We start from the raw sequence: 22,705 nt of genomic DNA, 5'->3' as shown, positions 1-22,705 counted from the left end.
TCCACCATTCCTGCAGATACTCATACACTCACAGAGAATCCCTGTGTCTTGAGGGGATATCCATAGCTATTGGGAGATCTCAAAATTTATGGTGTGCTGGTATGAGACACAGCCTTTCCAAGTGCCCTTCAAATTAGTTTGAATTTACCACACCTACTGATCCTGTTAGACATACATAGATATAGATATATATATATACACACATAGATACTCACACAAGTAAAATAAGGACAGACACAAACCCCAAATACAAGTTCTGCATATTTACAAACCCAAAAGAGTCTGAAATTATAGCCCAGACCATATGTTCTAACATTTGTCTTTAAATTCTGCTGTCCTAATTGCAGAGATAAATGCATTTCCCAGCAGCAGATTCTTAGGCAGTCAAAAAATATACAAACCCAAATAAATCTTCGTTTTACCAAAGGACAAACTTTGGGAACTGTTTCTCTGCTCACTTAGGTGCTATTCTGCTGGGATTGTTTTTATATAGGTGCAAACTGGAATGGTTGAAGTCTTAATCCACTTCTCACCCTGCTGATGACTCAGCCCCTGTATTTCTCCTCCATCAAAGCTCCTCAGCCTGGAGGCCACGTCAGCAGGACACAGTGCTGGCTGCCAGGTCCCATCCCAGGCTGGCTGGGGCAGTGGCTTCCCCAGGGAGCAAGCAGCAGGGTCAGGAGAGACTGCACCCATCCCTCCAGCACAGGTGGACACAGACCATTAGCAAAGATCTCACAAAATTCATAGTTTGCACATCTCCAATTGTTTCAAAAACATTCCCAGTTTCAGAGGTGTTGCTCTCCTTTTCTCTTCTCACAGTGTGTACTGTAAAATAGTCAAACTTCAGGATTTGGAAAGATTAAGCCAAATTAAAATTTAATTACGTGCCAAGTTTTTTTCTTTTGTCTTGTGTCAGGGGAGCTATAATAACTAACAGTATCAATTGTAAAGGTCTAGATATTCCATACAGCAAAGCCACTAGTGCAGGTGCATCTTGTTCAAGATTTAATCGCACACATGCAAAATAAATTTCCATGATTATTCTTAGCATTATCGGATTTAAAATGGAGAAGCTAAGATTATTCATACAGTAAACAAAGCATCCCATTGTTTACTTTTGGCATCTTACAGGGTTTCCTATACTTGATTGTAGTGTGCTAGAAACAAAACCCAAGAGATGAACAGCAAATGGTGGTTTGATCTCACTAACATGGGAAAAATCTACTCTGCAAAGAGCCCTTTGCTCTCTTCTCTTAGATTTCAACACAAATTTCACAAAGATGAAAACCTGGAAGTTACTTATTGTACATGGAAGGATAAACGATGCACCACCAGGACCATAGTTTTCTAAGGTGACCAAAAGGCTCATCTCTGACATACAGGTAAAATAGCAAAAATACCACAGAGGATTAAAGGCTTCACTGCTGTTTCTGGTATTTTCTGGTTAGCAACTGGGCAACACTGTGAAAATAAAATAACATTACTTGTTATGATTCTATGATTAAGTATTAACAACTGGTGGTTTATAGTCACACTTCTGAAAAACTATGGAGCACACCATGGATATCCCAGTGGGAAAGGCACAGCTCACCCCAGGTCTGGGGACATGCCTGTACCACAAAGCTAAGCTTGCTGACACATGGAAGCAACCAAAGATGGTGACAATGCCTCTGAAGAATGATACTGCCTCTGTTGATATAAAAAACAGATGCTTTGGCCAAAACAACAAACGTTAGTTAGACAGGAATTGCAAACGGTGACATGGGATCCTTCCAGCTTGGAGTTCTCCACTACAGCTTTATTCTGGAGGATGCTAGTGCAGACAATTCCTCATTTGTCCATTAATAGAAAGAACTTTAATAAATCAAAAACTTGTTTAAATGTGTTGAAACACCAAGGAGACCAATGGGTATTGCAGGCCTGGCTTTTCCATCAAATATTAAATCTAGACACCAAGTACCATGAGTCAAGTAAGATGACATAAATGAGGTATAAGAGGTGTTTTAAAACATAGTCGGGTGTAAAGGGCCCTTACTGTGAAACAGAAAGAAAGTAAGCCAAAACTTAATAAACAAAGTGTAAACAAAAGCTATTTAATACCAAAAGAGCTGTATTTTTAAACACCACCAGACAGACCGTTTTGCTCCAAGCCCTAATGACCAAAACAGTCTGAAATGAAACTACATTTCCTACAGCAAGTTTTCCATGCCATGTAACCAGCCTGCCCACTGGCACGTAGGTGGAAAGAGCTGAAGCACTATGGAGAAACAAGCAGAAACAAAATCAGAGCTCACCCTGTGTTTCATCCCTCCCTTCCCTGACACAGCCAAAGCATGTCCATCCCATCACACTCCCAGCACCTTGGTAGGCAATGCCCCCTGGAGCTGTTTCTGTGTCCCAGAAGCGTGCCTGACCACATGCAGCTCTCAACTACCATCACACAGAAGACACATGTGAAAAGACACTATTTCTTCCTGTGTTGCAGAATTTAATGTTCTGATCCATGCAATGCTTTGTAGTATATTTTGGTAACACTCATATGCTTATTTCTTTACACTTTACCAAGGGCCAAATCCTGATAACTCAGCAGATGCTATGGACAGAAGCAGGTGCTGAACCAGCCTGACCCAGCCTCTGGCTCTCACCAGCACACAGACAGTGCCTGCCCTGAAGGGCCCAAAGGCCTTCCACCTGCAGATTTCACCAGCTACCCTTTATCAAAGTGTATTTCCAGCCTTCTGTAAACCTCTCCAAAGCAACATTGATTTCAGGTGCTGCTGTTATTTCATCTCAGACTGAAACCACGCCAGGTCCACCAATGAGCAGTCCAACATCTGCACCTGCAGAGTGATGGAGCAGGTGCTCTCAGCAGCTGGTGCACCAGGTAAGCTTGTAGCACTGCAAACAAACAGCCAGCTACCTGAGCCTGTCTGGTTTTGTTCCACCTCTTAGGCTTCTTTCATCCCCAACCTCTGATCTGGCATCCAAAAAGACCTGGGACCAGCAGGTCGAGGGAGGTGATTCTCCCTCTCTACTCCACTCTCATGAGACACCACCTGGAGTGTTGTGTCCAACTCTAGGGCCCCAACATAAGAAGAATGTAGACCTGTTGGATAGAGTCCAGGGAAGAGTCATAAAGATGATCAGAAAGCTGGAGCACAACCACTGTTGGAGACAGGCTGAGAACTGGGGCTGTTCAGCCTGGAGAAGAGAAGGAGGCTCTGGGGAGACCTTAGAGCTCCTTTTAGTACCTGAAAGGACTCCAAGAGAGCCGGAGAAGGACTTTGGACAAGGGCATGGAGTGAGAGGGCAAGGGGGAATGGCTTTAAACTGGAAGAGGCCACATTTACATTAGATATGAGGAAGAAATTGTTCCTTGTGAGGATGCTGAGGCACTGGCACAGGTGGCCCAGAGAAGCTGTGGATGCCCCATCCCTGGAAGTGTTCAAGGCCAGGCTGGATGGGGCTCTAAGCAATGTGGTCTACTGAAGTGTCCCTGCACACAGCAGGGGGTGGGAACGAGATGATCTTTAAGGTCCCTTCCAACCCAAACCATTCAACGATTCTGTGATCTCTGGTTTCCCTGTGTGTGCCTGTCACCACTCTCATCTTGGGGCCTTTGTCCCCACCCAATAACACACCACAGGTATCACTCATTTGCTTACAACATGTCCCATCTATTTTCAACTCTTTCCTTCCCTGCAAGAAACTGACTCACTTCCTCATTTCCAATCTCATACCATAGAGGAAAAAAGAAAACAAAAAACCAGACTTTATTTGGTTTGCTTAGACTGCACGAACAACTTTATTCCTTATTTCACTGACAGACACTCTTCCTACAAAAATATACAGCTGTTTAGCCTTTAATATTATCCATTCCTTTGCACTGCCACACCAAACCACACCCACCCACCAAATTAAGGAAATAATAATTCCAGGAAATCTTTCATTTGAGAAACCACTGCTAGATTTTTAGCATACTTCTGGCCTTTCTCTCGAGTTACTCTCTTTTAGAGCCACAGAAAAAGCAGCACTGAAATTTAATTTTTGCATTCTTTGCTTTACAAGATAAGAACCAGCAAGGGCTTCAAGTTCAGCCTCAATGGCAAAACACTTGAAAACATCACTTGAAACAAATATCAGTATTAGTAAACTGTGTATGTTTTCATCCTGTTTTCATTTCAAAATGCAACCACCCAAAGACAATTTAGGTCTTTGTCTACCACACATATATTTATGCTTCAACATAGCTACAACCTCTCTGTGCCACTGCACATCTGTACCGTGTCCTTGAACAGATCACAAAAGCCAGTTTCGTGCAAAGCCTTGTTCACCCTATGCAAGGGTGAATTTGCCCTGTTCAAGGCCAGAATTAAAACATTTCTATTAGCAAATTTGTTTTCTTTGCACTCAAATTTTGTGCTTCACTATCCCAAACCTTGTGCTGTGACACTGAATAAAGACTACAGGTGAGTTCCAGGAGAGTATTTCCAGCAGGATGGGCTAGGCAGAACACACCAGGAATTCTTATTCTGTCAGGTGTTTTTCTGATACCTGTTCTTTCTTCTACCCTTGTTATAAGCTTTTTGCAGCTATGCATACATACAGAAAATTACAGAAGAGAAAACTCAGTTTGCTTAGTTTGTGGCAGAAAATGAGACCCAGCTTGAGGACAACAGAAAGGACATTTAGCAATAATTGAGCAATTCTGTGTGATCAATGGATAGAAGCTTTATGCTTTCTGCATAATCTGTACGTATGTATTTTCAACACGTGGGTGACAACCAAGGTCAAGTGGCACCACAATAATCATCCTGTCCATGTTATTCATACCACAGTGGGTATGACAGCTTGGCATTATTGCCTTCCAGGATGGAAAAAGCTCTGAACAGATTCTCAAGCACAGCTTCACTGCCCCAAACTACGTACAAACTGTGACTTTTTAAAGTATGAATGACAATTCTCAGGTAGCAATAGAAGTTCCAACCAAAGATCTCAAGATATGGGCTAAAAACATTTCCTGAACATGTCAGATTCACCTGGGATCTATTTACTATGAAATTCAGAAAGCAGAGTGCTTTTTTTCCAAATACAAGGGAGCTGTTTCAGTTCTGTTCTGCAATTGATCAGATCCATGTTCTCACCCTCTTCCATATTTCACTTAGTGTGGTTACCCCAAAGCACTAGCTAGAAGCAATCTTTCATCTAGAGGAAACAGAAGGGCCACAGTTAATAGCTGAGCAAATAAATGGGTGAGGCTATGCCTTGCCCTTGTCCCTTCCTTGCAGAGCTAGCAACAGTTAAGCCCTGAGTTTGTTAAAAATTAAGTGGAAAAACGTGAAAAGGAAATGAAGTATTTAAAGTATTGACATATTTATGAAGTATTTATTATCTGTCAAAACGTTATATGAAGAGCAGCTTTTAAAATACTGACGATACAGCACATAACACGTTTCATCTCTCAAAGACACTGAGGTAAGACGCTAAATCAGTCTCCCTTGAACCCCCCAGAGAGGCACAGTTTTGCAGTCAGAGCCCAAAGCTCAGTCAGGGTGGTTGGCAGCACAGAGCTTCCCTGCCCTGCTCCCCAGGGGCACCAGGACTCTCAGAGGAAGTACACTAACACTTCGTCATTAACACACACATGGCTTAAAAAGGAACAAAGACTGGTCATGTAATCACACACAAATAAAGGATGTGCTTTATGTTTCCACTTCATAGCACAGGCCAGGTGGGCAGCTCCAATGTTCAGCAAGCACTCAGGTGTTTAACAGCCCAGGTGGGCAGGAGCACGTGCCTCCTGCCCACACAGGCAGTGCCAGGTCCCAGGCTGCCACTCGATTCAGCTTCCAGCAGCTACTAAAAAATTAATCTCCATTAATCCCCAACATCCTCTTTGTTTATTCCTTTCTTTGGCTGTTGTTTTAAAGGCTACAAAAGTCACATACCACAGCATCTCTTCTATCATGTGGGATGGAGAAGGCAAACCCCGAGAAACTGAGCCAACAAAACAAGTCCTCATGGGAGCACCTGGAACTGCTCAGATGGTTTTCCTAAATAACCTGAATAACTCAGGGGCTGGATTTCTCCAAAAGACCAAATTTATTTTCTTTAAATCTCTTCTCTTGAGGAAACTACAGCCTCTCTCCATGTCCACTGACCAGCTGAACTTCTCCCAGTCACTGTCATTTCTGAGAGCTGCTTAATCCAGCCCCACACGGTGATCTATGGGGCTTATAAATCAGTGTCTTAAACAAGTCACCTCCAGCTACATGCAAATAGAAAACAGGAATGAACAGAGCACCTGCTGTAACACACTGCACCTTCAATTACAAGTACACATTTATTACAGTTTTATAGTATTTCACGGATAGTTTCTCAGTTAGAGGTATTTTTATTATTAGTTTTCACAGATTATCTTACTGGTGAAACCCTGAGAAACTGGAAAAACTTCTTGTATTTAGGATTTCTTCACAACTCTCTTCTTTCTGGTTTTAAACAGTGATTACTCAATTAGTGGCTAATTACACTTCAGGGTGTTTAAAACAGAGGATATTCCACAGAGGTTTTCCTCAACAAATGCCTGTCTTTCCAACCTTGAGAAGACAAATGAGGATTCACTAAGTCTTCTTTTTCTCTACTGTTTTTCCCTAGTCCTCTGACCCACATCATCACCACCTATCCCCAGATATGTCACAGCCATGGAGGCAAACAGTCCTGGACACAAAGTGGTGACTCTCAGGACATCCAGAACAGGCTCCAGGAGCACAACCTGATGATTTCAAACTTCTCAAAAAGCCATATGTAAAAAAAATTATAGTAAAAAACATCACTCTACGTAAGCAAAGTCATCTGTCCCTGCAGAATGGAGCCATGCCAAAGGGAAGAGCAGCTTTCGTGTATCCTGAAGAATTTAGTGTAACCAAGCCATGACATCTCCAGTTTTTATTAACAGTGTTCACTCCCTGAACTCAGGAGAATCACCCAGTTTATAATAAGGCAGTTCTTCACACTGTGAATATTTACAAGCACATCTTATGTCATAACACTGAATACGTGGCAGTAAGGAAAAAGTGAGTATTGCTCGTTCCACAGGGAGCTACCAGCTCACAGGCACTGCCCAAAAAGAGACTTTTCATGCTGCCTTAACACAGTCCTAAAGTTATTCTGTATCTTGCTAATCATAGTGCAACGTGGGAGCAATGGGAAAGGCATCATTATTGTCTGACTTCTGCCCTACATATAGGGAATACATTAACCTTTAAGCACACAAAAAACTCCATCACAGGGGAAAAAGAGACACCAAGTTTTGTGGAGTAAGGGGGAGGTGTATTTTCCAAATACACTGCACACAAAATAAGCCTGCTTTTATAATAACCTCAGAGCAGAGGAAAAACAGAACTGCCCTGAATCCCAATCTGAGTGTATTTGCTGGCTGATTACAGTTTATTCTGCAATAGATCACTATTAAGATCATTTAAGTTCCACAACTGCACTGTGCAAACAGCTTTACCAAAAGAAAAAGAAACACAACAGCAATATAGTCAGGTGCTCTTTGGTGTTAGATGCATATACTTGCTTCAGCAATAAAAATATTTTACAGTAAGGTAGGATCTGAAGCTTTATCATGAAAAGAGTATCAAGGCTTTTCAAGCTGAATTGAAAGGGTGTACACAAATAAACATGTGTGCTTTGGCAGTCAATACTGCAGCTCTAGCTCAAAAAAAAGAGACAATCTTATACTACACATTCTAAATCAATTTTATGAAAGACTGCTGATGAGTACCAAACAAGCCCCAATGGCACAAACATGTTAAATTACTGGGAACACAGAACCAGGAGGTTTCAAGTTGCGTTCATTTAAATACACTGCCTGAACACCACTTTGAACAAGAACAAAATTATAAATAAATGGTGTCATAATTATATTTGCAATGGAAATCTTTAATGTACTAAGCCAGAATAAAGCACTCATTTCAAATAAAAGGAGTAGCCAGCTTCATTCCTCCGTTAATTGCCACATGGACCAATTTCTTACCACACAGCATGTTGGCTATAAATCTCAACAAGCGGCTTTAAATTGCTGTTATTATTGCTCATCAAGACCAAATAATCCTGGATAGTGTTCAGGGAAGCTTCTGTAAAGTCTATCTCAAACAGCTTTTAATTCATCATTTCCATGGGGATGAAACTTCAAGCAACAACCACCCACTCCTCTACTGTTTAAGTGGGGGAAGAGCACAGAAAAGATGCACAGAGACTGCAAGATACTGGAGAGAAATCTCCTGGACTTCCAAGAAATTCATGACTCATTCTGAGATATTCAAGTCCTAGAATACATCCAGCAGCCACGTCTGCAGCTTCTCACTCCTAAATGCCTCAGTGTATTTTCAGAACTGCATATCATGTTTTTAGTAAGGTGCCAGAACAGGTGTGCCAGGCTGCAAGAAATGCTCATCCAAATGGTTGTGTATCCTCTTACCTTGGATGCACTGGAGGGTTCCATCCTCAGCCCTTATTGTAAAGGTTTCACCTGGATTAACTTGAACCAAAAAGACCTGCAGAAGGAAAAAAAAGACAAAAACCACATTTGCTTCACTGTGATATTCAAAAACTGAATTTTGTAGTATCATAATATGTTAAGGGGTTGGAATGGACCTTAGAGAGCATCTAGTCTCAACCCCCTGCCCTGGGCAGGGACATCTCCCACCAGAACAGGTTGCTCAAGGCTTCATCCAACCTGACTTTGAACACTGCCAGGGTTGGGGCAGCCACAGCCTCCCTGGGCAACCTGTGCCAATGTCTCACCACCCTCACAGGAAAAAATTTCTTCCCAATATCTAATCTAAATTTGCCCTCTTTCAATTTATCCCCATGAATCCTTGTCCTACAGTTCCTAACAAAAGTCTCCCCAACACAACTGTGCTATCCCATCTCTGGAAGAGGTATGAGGGACAGGGAGGGAACAGACTGGTACGCTACATCTGTGGATACCAGCAGACTCCAGGAGCAGGTAGAGATTTGAAGTCCACCTATTCATCTATGTTTTAAGAGCTGAAATGAAGACATGACTTGGTTAACTACAGGTGAGAATTATGGCTTTGGGTTCCACACCAAACTCCTGGGAGTGTGTTTAACTTTGCCAAATGCCAACAGGTGAGGACATAAATCTCTAGACCACTGGCACATGAGAGCAGGGAGCACACACAACAAACTCCAGCATACAGTGCCGACCCATACTGGGATTTCAAGTTGATAGGAATGAAAGTTTTCTACCATGTAAGGGAAGTTGATATGTTACATTTTCAAAATTTATCCTTCAGTTTTACACAGAACTTCTCAGTTAAACATAATTCGCAGATATACACACAGTTCAAGATTTGCTCACAGAACCAGTAATAAACTATTTACTTCTTAGCAAATATAACATTATTTTAAATAATAAAAAGATCACCCCAGACTCCCTTTGCTGAATCCTGCAGATGATGGGAACACCACAAAGACCAGGAAGCACCAGGACACATCTCAGGGTATGTTGTACTTACCTTTATTAACTTTCAAGAATCTGAAATTATGGGTTTAAAATTAATGATTTAGATTCTTTCTTTAATGGACAATTTCACTGGGAAGTATTGACCATTTATCCCATCTTGCTGGTTATGAAACTTTTACTGAAATACTTTAAACACACTTCTGTTAACTTGGCATTGCAGAAGTTCAAGCACAATCTACATTCATCTTGGTATAAATTGAAAATCTAATTTATATCTTTCTGTGAAAACTCTCTCTAAATTTAGGTCTGGTCTTTATATTCTGGGACATGTCCATGCAGAACTTAATCACTCAATTTGGAAAGACAGAATTTGAATTAATGTTGAGTTTCTGAATTCCTTCAGCCAAATGCATAAGATAATTATTACCTAGGTGACCTCTTGAATTACAGTAATCCTATAGAAACCCATTATTCCAGCAACATTTTAAAAGCACAAGCTGGAAATCAGAGAAATTACATATGAAAGCCATTATGTTGTCTGCAACAATCATTTCTCGGGGAGCACTGATCAGGGTGGATCTGATCCAGCATACAGAGCACAATAAATGGTTCAGAAAAGATAGGAGGCACAAAGCCATTCCATCCCTAATCTCCGAACAATCAGCATTTAAGTGACAGCATTTAAGTGCTCTTTTGCTATGAATAGGCGTGAATTATCCACAACAGGACATGGGCATCAGGTCAAAAGAAGAGCAGAGCAAAGCAATGTCATCCAGCTTAAAAAACCCCAAACAAACAAAAACCCCAAACCAGTAACCTGAACATAAAGAGGCAAAGAATTATACAAATATTTCATCAGCTCACTTGCACTGTATGTCTAAACCAACAGTTCTAAAGGTAGTTACTTATTAACACATCTGACTAGCATAAATCAGATGCCCTCACACACCATTACACCTTTGCAAGTACTTGGTCCAGCTCCCCAAAACACAGACCTTAACTAGACTCAAATGTCATGTATGAAAAACTCCATTTCTTCCCACAACCAGGGAGCTGAGTTTAATGGTAGATATAAGAGTGATTGGGAGAGAGGGATTTCTCTGACTACACAGGGCATGTGCCTACCTCAGATTTATCAGAAGGACACGACTTACAGATTCCTGTCCAAAGAGTCCATCACCATCCCAAGTGTCTGTGTTAGCATCCCTGCAGTTGTGCTTTGAAAATAATTCCTTGGGTTTCCACATTAAAAAAGAGATGATATCCCAAATAGCAGCTATTGCTTATGATGACCAAAATGAAGTAGCATTATCCTTGCCTAATCACACAGATTTTTCAACACAAACAAATTGTTCCAACGACAAATTTGTTTCCTGTAGGGCAGCACCCATCACAGCTTTGGCCCCCTTTCACAAGCCCATGGGCAAAGTAGAGCTTCTATTAACATGTAATATATATGGAAATAACTTCCTATTGACAAATGCTCAAATTAATCACCTTTGGAGCAGAAGAAAACATTTAGGGGCTGTTGCCATTTATGGGCAGCCATATAAAGAGCCAACAGGAATACCTAAAGTGTGACTGATATGGATCAACACTAGGGCAAGCGCTGGGGGCAAAGGGAGGCAAAGGGAGGACGGTCAGGACACAAGGACAGGAGCTAACCAAAGTGGCCTCAGGCTCCTCAGGCAAGACCCCACACTTGCAGACAGACCCTTCCAGCAGGCTGCAAGTTATCCCCAGCCTCAGCTCTTCTCTCCCAAAGCTGGGGGGCTGGGGTTTGCCCCCATAACCCACCCCACCACCCAACCCCCTCTGCACTCACCCCATGCTGCACATAACCTCGAAAGCTTTGCAAAGCACTCGCCAATGAGCTGCAGAGCTGAGGCCAAACCATTACAGCCAGCACACATCCAGTATGATATATTGGGCATCTTCCAGCCAACGCCCCTGAGTTGTCCCCGTTGCCAATGTCAAGGTGCACTGCGACTTTTTTGTTTATACACACAAAGTATATAAAACTAATTCCAAGACTTATTTTTCCCCACATCCTCATAAACAACAAGCCCATATTCTGAAGCCTGGAATGCAGATTTTCTTTCCTTTCACACATAGGATCTACATGAGAACACCTTTTAATTAAAAATCTGAGGAAAGCAATAAAAAAAAGTGTAAAGATAACATCTCTATTTTAAAGAAAACATGTCCAGATGATCCTTAATTGCCCTATCCCTTTGCCAATATTCATCACCCTGAGTGTGCACGTTTCTGAGATGGCAACAGAGGAGAGAGAACTTGAGGAGTCACTTGGAGCCCACAGTGCTGGCCAGCAGCATCTCAAGGGTGCAGTCTGAGGTCAGAGGTCACTCTAGCCCAGTTTCAGGCCTTGGCCTCCTCCCATCCAAAAAGCTGGAGCTTGTGACAGCTGTGAGCAGGGCGTCGGCAGCACAGTCCCAAAGGCTTTTATTTTTCCCTAAAAAGTACTCTGATGTTTAATTTAACAGTTTAATCCACTCAGAGCTGAAGCCCAGCCTTACCTGCTGCATCCTCAGAGGAAGCTTGTTATCTCCATAATGCACTTTTTGCATGTATTTTGCATTTAAGAAGGTCATTATGTTTTACTGAAAGTCATGTCTGTTAAGAGTGATGAATGTTACTAAGCTGCATAGTTACTATAAATATTTGTAATCACAGAGTACACCCAGACTAAGTTTTCAGGACAAGCCAAGCATGTGTCACTTGCGTCCTCCTTCTTTCCACCGTCTGACTCTTGTCCCTACTGGGGGCAGGGAAAGAAGGTAATGAACCTGGCCAAAAAGCCAACACAGGCTTAAAGCTCAGGTTCAGGAATAAATAAACTGCCAAAGGGTAAGTTTAGATTAGATATCAGGAAAAATTTCTTCCCTGTGAGGGTGGTGAGGAACTGGCACAGGTTGCCCAGAGAAGCTCTGGCTGTCCCATCTCTGGAAGTGCTCAAGGCCAAGTTGGACATGGCTTGGACCAACCTGACTAGTGGAAGATGTCTCTGCCCATGGCAGGGGGTGGAATTAGATAATCTCAAAGGTCTCTCCAACCCAAACCATTCTGTGATATAAAACTAAATATACTGTGGGTAAGCAGCCTCAAAGACAGAAATACTACCTAAGGACCATGGGCATATGCTTGTACATATTTTATATAGCATCAGTTCACTTATGCAAGTGTTTCTAAGCTCACCCTCAAGGCAAACCATCATTCCCCAACTGCTTTGTGCGTGCGGATGCAGCAGCAAGTAGGATGACATTCACTAGCATCTGTGTGATGCAATACAGTCCCAGAGCTTGCTTTCAAATATTTCCCCTTTATGAGAACATTTGCTAAGGTCAAACAGCCCCTTTGACTGCTCTGGCTTATTAAAACCCTGCCTTAAGCATTTTCCGGTGCGGTGGATTTTCCCTTCCCTGTTTCGATGTATCATGCTTCATACAGCTGGGGAGCACAGCGTCATAGGCACCACCTGGGATCAAGCCACAAGTCCCTCATAAATGCTTTAAGTCATTAAAATTTACAGTATTTACAATTTCTGCAGTACATAACTTTTGGAATACATTGCATCTTTGGGGAGAAAAAACCCAACAAAGAACAAAAACCCCCAAAAGCAAAACAACTGCTTGGATCCATTCTGTATTCTACTTTTAAAGGCTGTGCCCCAGATCCTGATTAATTTCCAGCTCCATCACACAAGAAGGGCCAAAGAACTCACACCATTCTGTGTACAATACTCTCTTCAGGAGACATTCCTCCTCAGCCACACAGGAGCAGGTAGGATAAATACTTCCATGCTCTTTTCAGTAAGAAAAAACAGGGAACACACTACATCTTAAGCAATAAAACAGTGGCTTTTAAAAATTAATACTTTTGTAATAAAACACATGAAGAAGGAACTCTAAATTTAGACAGGAAGTTCACTCACTCAGCTCAGCTGCTGCTCAGGTACAGCACAAAACCCAGCTATATGCTTGCAAGGTACATAGACTTTTTGTGCTACAGGAAGGTACCAAATCTTGTTCCTCATTTACATGTACTCATTTCCCTGATTCCAAGTGTGTTACCCTAAAAGACAAGAACAAGCACACACAGCACTGTGTGCAGTGCCTGAGCTCGAGCCAAATGGTGAACATGCAGAGTTGGTAAACACACCTTCAAAAAGAGCAGGCAAGCAGAAACCTTCCTACACCACTTCAGGTGCAGTGAGGGAACCAAGCTGAAATAAAACTTCCCAAACTAAATCACCCAACGTTCCATGCAGATGTGCTGTAGCACAGCTAACTGCTCCTCCACTTTATACTCCAAGCTTTTTAGAGCTTGCAGTGGAGTACCTACAGGAAACCATTGAAATTCTTGGACCAAAAGGTTAATTATCACTCCCCAAATCCTCAAAGGAGTTACAAGTGGATTAGAAGCAGAAACAGAGTAAGCAGGAGCTCTGGAAGGGACATGAAAGCATTAAATACAGTCAGCAGTAGTGCAAATAAAGTGTGGGAAACTGGGAAAAAAAATAAAAATCAGTGCTAGAAATGCCATTTAGGGTAGTCTAGAGAAGAGGGATTACTGTCAAGCAGGCAGAGACATTCCTAGCCCTGCCCTGTACAGCTCTGCAGCACTTACCCTCAGGAAGATGAAAGAGCTGAATGCTGCCCTGCAATTGTCTTACACTCACTGCTCAATGGCAAAACTGCCTTTTGCATCACTCTCCAGCTGGCTGCTGGCAAAGCCAAGGTGTTTCACCAGCTACAGTCTGCTCTATTCTACATGTATAAGAACAGGACTTTTGAGAAAAGGCTTTTCTCTGGAGCTCAGCGTTTCCAGGCACAGCTCACAGCACAGCTCTATCGTGCTGGCACAGCTGAGGCTGCACATATCCAGTAACACGTAAGGGTGAGCAACAGCAAGTGTGCCCAGAGCATCCCATCAGAAGCTCCATAGTGTCAGCTCCAAAGCACGAGGCACTGATCTGCCTGCTGGCCACACTGCAGCCTGGAAAACTCCACATGCCTCATCTCCCACCAGCTCAGCTATGATGCTTTCTTGCCACCAGCTTCTAATGGAGACTGTAATTACACCCTGTAAAAGCACATGTCCTTCTAAAACTAGCACCTTTTATGGAGTAATATAAACCATCTTTCTTAAGGAAATCATTCCCATGTGAATCTATCCTGAAGGCAGTTCCCACCTTACAAGGAACTAAGATAAATCTCTTTCAACCAACACTTAACATTTGCTGCTACCTTATAACAAATCATGTTAAGAAAAATTAACATAGTCCATTTGCAAAGATCAAACAAAGCATTTATTCCAATTTCATTCCACTTTAGAACTGTACTTTTAAAAAGCAAAGACATCAACTAAAGCTTAAGGAATAGGATGAAAATTGTGAAGCATAAAGGTAGTTAAGCTTTGGAAGAGATCAGAGAACATCCATACTAGAGGTCAAAAAAAAGTTTCACAGAAAACTGGTATTCCAGCTACAAGTACTTACAAAGATAAGGTGATGAGCTCTAAAAGCATCATCCAGCAAGTATTTATGCATAAGAGGAACCTGGCCCAGAACTGTTCTGCTGAGTCACATTTGCATAGCAGTTAAAGCAAGAAGCAATGTGCTTACAGTGTGCCAGCAATTCTCTGCACTGCAAAACATTAGCAGAGAAACTACTTTAAAGGCAATGGAGGCATACACCCAGCAAGGCTGCTGAATCATCAGGGATGGGGAAACTGAAAGATTGGGCTTGGAGCCCCATCTGAAAGTAAGGCTCAGAACTTCACTTATTATCTGTAATACAGAAGGACCTACAGGACAGTCTGACCTGATAAATGGCTTCCAGCCAGGAGGAAAGGGTGTATTTAATGAACAATTATCCTATCTAGTATCAATAAGATTGTTCTTTCACTTAAGCATATTAATATTGGACTTGGTAAATACAACCATTAAAACCTTTCTTCTGTTTTTTGTCAAGTCAAAGCACACTGTGCAGAAATTACTTCAAATTAACAAAGAAAGAATCACAGCAATGAAAAATCTACATCACAATGAGAACTCAGATAACCAGGCTTAGAAGCTTAAAAGGAAAGCAGAAATTATTCTTCCTCTTGAGGTTGGTCAAGCTGAGAACACAGCTTGGAAGGAGGAACAAATGCTCAAGGGAATGAGAAGTAACAGAATGACATTTTACATTGATTCATGAAGGACAGCTTGCTTATACCTTCGTTAAAATGCTTTGCTGAAATGTCTCACATCAGGAGGGAACCAAACTGAGTAACACAGAAAAACTGCTAGGGTAGATGTTCTATAAAGAAAAACCTTAACCCCAGACAACATGTTTGGGAACCTACCACATACCAGCTTGAACCTTCAGGCTGTATCCCAATATGAAGGCATTGTTATGGTCTTATGAACATTCTACCAACTTGTGATCAAATTTATTAGAGAATATCTCTCAGAAAAATATCAAAGCAGCCATAAACTTGCCTTCCTTCAAGAGCCCACTCAAAACTCATGCCTGCTTCTCATAATGAAGCACAGGGTAGTACACAGGCCTGCTGGGATCAGTACATTCAGGTAGGCAAAGAACAGCAGACATCATGAGACTCTTCTCAATTATCCATTTCCTTCCAATCTGGGCATTTTTAAGATCTTAAAAGCTCACCACAGGTACTAGTAAGATGTCTGGACAAGAGTTAGCACAAGTAAATCATGAGACTAACTTTCTGCAAAGCCCTCAAATATGCAGCATTTACAGCCACTGTTTCAATCCCATTACTTGCACTTCAATGAACACAGATGCAAATAAACACATTACATTTACTGGCACACTCAAAGCACTGTTTTTAATGTCTTCTCAGTGTAAAGGCAGATTTCTGCATCCCAGGAAATACTCCACACTCCCTAGTGCTAAGCAAAAGCATCTTTAAAATCCCTAGTTGGCCCAGAAATAGTTTATTTAAGCCAGCCAAGTTGTGCCAAGCTCACTGACCTGCTGAGATCCGTCGCCATTCACAATGTGAGGCATCATGGCGACCTCCCCGTTCAGCAACGGCGGCAGCTCCAGCGGAATTTGGTCGGTCATCATCATTGTGACGTACATTCATGGAGAATTTTCCTCAACGGACTTCCTGCAAGAGAAACTTCAGTTAAAGACCCTGCAAAACACATGTGTGCTTCAGAAGGTACCTTTTGCCATTAAGGTGGTAGCAACCTAAGCAGCACACCTGCTTCTGGACCAGGATGCACATGGGAACTCAAGAGTCTGGATGGAGGTTTTAACTGTTTGAGCAAGAGCACAGAAAGTCAAGTTTGCATGCAAGACTTCCAAAAACCAACTAGTCAGGTTTTCACACTTTCCCATCATTACAATCCCCAGCCCTCAACTGCTGAAATAGGCAAGTTCTGAGACAGTTTGAGGGAGATTTGCTCTGTTCTGAAAAATCTGCATCCTGTTTGCTACCACAGCTCTACATCACCCGTGTGGTAAAGACATTACAGCAATTTCACTCTGCAGCTACAGTTTAAACCCAAACACCTTCAGTTTCTTTCTAGGGCCCTGTAAACAGTGTGAACTGGCACTGCAACACGAAGAGCAGACACCTGACTTCCACTTAATTGCCACCCAAAGGATTAAGGTTTCTGCTGAAGCAGGAGGGACAGCACATCCCCATGCTCTGAACACCCTGTGCTAGACAGAGGACAACTGAAGATCATGATCTCACTTAAGGACTTGTGAAAAATCACACATCACTTCCAGCACACTCCTTCATTCACAGCTAACTGATGTGATATGTAAGCATCACTAAAACCATGAGAAGCTGCTGTATAAGAACAGGACTGCATTCAGCACGAAGGGCACCACAGTGCTGGTTTATGGGGCAATAATCCAGCTTGAGAGAATAACACGGATGATCTCATCTCAGAGTTTATCTGGACTCCTGCACAAGAGCTCCTAAGCAAAGCAACCTCACATGTCCAGTGCTGAGCTGGCTCCTTAGTACCCCTCATGCCAGAGAATCCCAAAGTCCTCCTGAATAATTTCATATACATCCCAAATTCAAGTTAGAAACAAAATATGCTGTTACAGGTGGCTGGTAACAGCACCTGGCAATCAGCCGCCACAAGGCCACCAGAGTACAGAAAGAGGAATTTTTTGGCAGAGAGCAACAGGGATATCCCAGCTCCCAGGAAAAGTGTTGCAGGATCTAGTATTCTCATGGAGTACTTGACTACAGAGCCATAAACAAGTTTAATTCATCGGTTCCAGCAGGGACGAAGGGCTGAGCCAACCTCACCAGGGTTGGAGCATGCGGTTCCACAGACCTGCAAACCTTACATCCTGTATCTGCTCAGCCCCCAGGTGCTGCTAGGCTTAAAATTTATGTCTCCTTTTAATTTCTTTTTTAGCTTAACAACTAAATTGATAGTTCAGCTGAAATACACTGTCTTCACTTTCATCATCTTCTTCCAGAGCTCATCGCAGTCCCATCAGCTGCACAGTCACTTGACGACCATAAACATCAGCCTGACCAGGACTTGCTCCTCCAGCTCCTGAAGAGGAACCACTTGTGTGATTTAGAAGCGATGGCAGTGCCCACACAGACTGAATGACATCTATCCTTTCATTGTTATCACACAGGCCCCTTCACATCCTCGTAAGTAGAACCAGAAAGCTGAAAGTGCATTTGTTCTTCAGAAACAACATGGGTTTTTTTCTTGCCCTGTTACCTCCAGCCATACAGCTCAAGATCAGGACTTTAATTTAATTCAGTACCAAATTTAGCACAACTCTCACAGCTCTTTCTGGTGTTATTATTCACATGAAAACACCACTTCTCTAATCATCACTTCACCAAGATATAAACAGAAGAAATCTATTTTCATCCACCTGTAAATGAAATCCCTCCTTTTATCCAAGACTCAATTACAGCACAGAACTTCTCAAGAGGCTTGAGACACAGCTGTTGGGGGGATGGCACATCCAGTCAGGTTTCACATCCTATTTCCTGCCTGCATCCACTGCTTTGTCCCAGAGTTTGGTAGTGGTTTAGTCCTGCTGTCACCACCACCCTGAATAACCTACCCTGCACTGCATACACCCATGGAGTATGGAATAAGGACACTGGCTAAACACTCCTGCAGCTCACAGGATCAGGCTCTGATCCAGCACCGTCTGAAAGTCTCCCTGGCTTAGTCACTCCAAGCTCTGACCCAGCCATGACATAGGCTACAGAAATCTGTCCAACAGACTAGAAGCTTTGCTCAATGCATTCTTCCTATGAAGTTTTGGAGCTTCTTCCCAAGGCTTTTCTTTTTCATTACTTCACAGCATCAGGTTTTGATTCTGAGAAAGATCTAAGTCCACAAACAATATTCATAGGTGCTGGGATTTGTGGGTGAATGGGAAGGAGTGAGACAAAATGACTTAAGTTTTTGGGGGGGTTGTTTGTTTAACAAGAAAGAAGAGAACATGTGAGTTTTGGAACCATTACTTAACTGTTTGGGATTAAGAAAAGGACTGAAAATGCCTAACACTGAACACCAGTGAGAGCACATGAGTGACCAGCTTTCAGTGGAAACAGACTTTAGTCAATAGCCAGTTGTACCTCCACCAAGTACTCTGGCTGCACATGTATTTATTTATCTACAGTTATTGTGTTTGCATAACTATATATTCATATATAAAGATTATTTTTCAAAAAACAATGTTCATAGGAACTATTTTAAACCAATATAAAGCAAAACCCCCTTCCCCAGATAAATGACACGTTCATCTAACCTGAATCTGAAAGCCTAAGCTTTAGCAGGGTTTAAGTGTCACACTGATGCTGTTTTCTTGAGGAAAAACAGCCAGACTGTAGCTTGAAGTTATGTATTTTCCTAGTAATATTTCCATTCCAGGCACAACAACCAATATGTTGACATGTATTTGCTACATGTCATTATTTAAAGTTTTACAGCTGCATTCCTTTTGCTTTATTAATGGTTTGTCACCACAGCCATGTCTCCACTTGCCTCACTTGAAAGGTGGGGGAAAAAAGTAAGGAAAAAAAAATAGAAAAGGCTTCCTGTATTTGTCAGGTCTGGTACAATGATGCCAGCAGCAGTATTGGCTGCAAGGCACAGCTGGCCACTGGCAGGGTTTCTTTGCAGTATTTCACATTGATGTACTCAAGCCAGAGTTAGATCAGACAAGGTTAACACACCTACCATGAGACTGGCAGATTTCACTCCAAAGCCAAACCCTTTGGAACAGGCTTCACACACTTTTTTAGTTTATTTGCTCATCCATCCTACTTAAAACAGATTTATTAGCCATGCTTTCACACCCCTCCTAAAACCCAGCATTCCTCCCACCTCAAGGGATGTGAAGCTGATTAATACAAAGAAGGTGAGGTCTAAACACAAGTAGTTTCTTTTTCCTTAGATTCGGAACATCGATGGAAGAAAACACCAGACAGGATGCAAAGAGCCAGGTCACATTCCAGGATATGAGAACTCTTCCTTGGCTAAAATATGAACTGCCAGATACTAACCCACAGCTTTTTTTTTCAGGTACTAACTCAAATTTGGGGTTTTGTCTAGAAAGCTGACTATATTTAAATTTAAAAGAGATATTTCCTGTGCGTCTACATTCCCCAGGTTTGGCTGGGATGGACCACAGCAACGCCAACACGGAGTGAGAGGCTGAATCTCCCTAACTAGTTACCTCCAAGAATACGAAAATCACATTGTCCCATCTTGCTGCAGAGCAAGAAAGAAATAACCATCCAAGTTTGATGTTTCTGTCCCCAAACCCAACTTGCAAATCGTTTCATGTTTGCAAGTTACTGTTGCAAACTCGATTTTCAGTTCCGTCCTGCAGCCTTCTCCTGATCCCTGAGATGATTCCACTTCCTTAAATTAATTCAATATGTGAATTAGTAATACATAAATTAGTTGCACATGGCACTAGAGAGAAAATTAAAACACACAGAAGAACAAAGTGTAACTATCTGAAACCCAATGTCCATGTATGGTCAACTAACATGGCCCAACAGGTTACGTCAGTTTTCCTGCAATTCCAAGAGCAGCGTGAACCACATCAAGATACCCAGTGCTACTTTTCCTAGAAGGTTTTACCCATGCTATTAATGGGGCCAGAAGCCAAGAACATTATTCTTTCTGTGACTTTCTTCCTACCTTCTGTCTTTCACAAAGCCAAAGAGCCTCTTCCAGCTGTGGCAGACAATTCAGAGAACCTGGCAGAAGAAGAGTTTGAATATTCAGTCCTCTGCAAAGGCTCAATTTTTATTTCCCTGCAGCAGACCATTAAGAGCTACTGAACAAAGTGTTCTGCTTTTTTATCAGAATCATCTGGAATTACAAAAGTTGCAGCACAACAAGGACAGAAAGCTTCCTGATGCTTAGTAGAGCCACATACCCTGGTTTATTTAACATACAACAAAAATCCAGTGTTAAACACACATTTCACCCATGTTTAGGGGTATTCTGCCTGATTAGAAAAGAACACACTGCATAAGGAACAAGAAGCTATCCCCATTTTCAATCCTAGCTTTACTAAAGATTTGAAACACACATAGTATAAACTTAAAATGGAAGAATTTTCTCTTTCTAGCCTAAAAAATTCCCCTTATCACTTCACCATGATGAAGTTCTTACACAGTCTAAGATAAGCTCCTTTCTACCATTACTTTTTAATGTGTATGTCTGTAGAAACATAGAATCAGAGTTGGAAGAGACCTCTAAGGTCACCAAGTCCAACTGTTAACTTGTCACTGCTGTAACCCCTAAACCCTAAATCTTCCAGCACCGGATCAAGAAGCCTCTTAAAACACTTCCATGGATGGTGACTCCACCACCTCCCTGGGCAATCTATTGCAATGCCTGACCACCCTAATGGTGATAAAGATTTTTCTAGTACCTACTCTGAATCCTATGTATGTACCACAGGAGACCTTCTTCTATCATCCTGTGTATGTACTATGTGATCCCTTGCACAGTGGTTGATGCACTGACTGGAGAAGCAATCCAACCCAGCAGGAACTTCCTTGCTATTTTACAGCCGTGGGAAAAGCTCTTTCAGGTGTGACATCAGCAGACAAAGTCTACTGATGATAACTGAGCTAATGACCAGCAGTCACTTACAAGGTCACCATTGCTCCCCAATGCCAGATGTTTTCTCTGGCTTGTCCTGAGGCAAACCAGGTTCTGCAATGAGGATGTTCAGAAATCGGCAGTTCTGACCACAGAAGGAAAGGATTTGTGATATCTGATATTCATCCTCCAAACCACATCCTAACAGCACAACCAGCCCAAAACCTCCACAGTCACCTGTGCAGTTAGTTTGAACACAGATGGGTTCCCTCATTCACTGCGCTACACCGACCCCCAAACACTTGTGTTGTCATAACCAGGACAAGAGGAACTAGAAATTGCTTAAAATGGTTTTGCCATGGTTACAATATACGTATGGAATCATGGGTTCATGTCAGAGGGAGTCCCACCTGGCACCTCTGAGTAGTCAGCTTTAGAAACAACAGGCCCTGAAACACAGAAGACTCAATATTTCTAGAAGAAAACTCACATTGTAAAAGAAATACAAAGAAATACACTGAGGATTAGAAAAAAAAAATAAGCCTTTAGTCTTTGCAGGAGCCATTACCTGCAGCACAAGTTATTCTTCTTCCATAGAGAGAAACAGTCTTGAAACTATTTATTATTTTTCAGGAGTTTACATGTAGAATTGAAGAACCATATCAAAGCCTGCTATGTCAATTCATGTCACTGCTGCATATATAGTTGAAGAAATGGGTGATTTTCCAGAAATATTTTGAACAAGAGAGAAAAAATTGCTAGCATGTACAAACACAGTATGTGTACACACTCCCCTCTGACTTATTTGAACACACAAATACTCAGGCACTAAGAATGGAATATGTGGTTACGATCCACTAGGAAAGCTCCTGCTATGTCAATTCATGTCACTGCTGCATATATAGTTGAAGAAATGGGTGATTTTCCAGAAATATTTTGAACAAGAGAGAAAAAATTGCTAGCATGTACAAACACAGTATGTGTACACACTCCCCTCTGACTTATTTGAACACACAAATACTCAGGCACTAAGAATGGAATATGTGGTTACGATCCACTAGGAAAGCTCCGAATGAGGAGTTTCTGCACAT

General features: G+C 42.0%; 1 protein-coding gene across 1 annotated transcript in view; it reads right to left on the bottom strand.

The window, feature by feature from the left end:
• Positions 1-16,617, bottom strand: part of FNDC3B (fibronectin type III domain containing 3B) — a gene marked incomplete at its 3' end in the record, with an annotated part of 118,097 nt that extends 101,480 nt beyond the window's left edge. Inside the window, exons 1-2 of the mRNA XM_009069710.1 lie at positions 16,507-16,617; positions 8,486-8,561 (exon numbers count right to left, since the gene is read on the bottom strand). Coding sequence (XP_009067958.1) covers positions 8,486-8,561; positions 16,507-16,617 — 187 coding nt within the window. The remainder of the gene's footprint in view (positions 1-8,485; positions 8,562-16,506) is intronic.
• Positions 16,618-22,705: the final 6,088 nt, after the last annotated feature.

Source organism: Acanthisitta chloris, unplaced genomic scaffold (genome assembly GCF_000695815.1).
Source record: "Acanthisitta chloris isolate BGI_N310 unplaced genomic scaffold, ASM69581v1 scaffold19382, whole genome shotgun sequence".
Taxonomy (NCBI): domain Eukaryota; kingdom Metazoa; phylum Chordata; class Aves; order Passeriformes; family Acanthisittidae; genus Acanthisitta; species Acanthisitta chloris.
The sequence above is the reverse complement of the archived record's forward strand: the minus strand, read 5'-3'. Positions and strand labels throughout refer to the sequence as shown.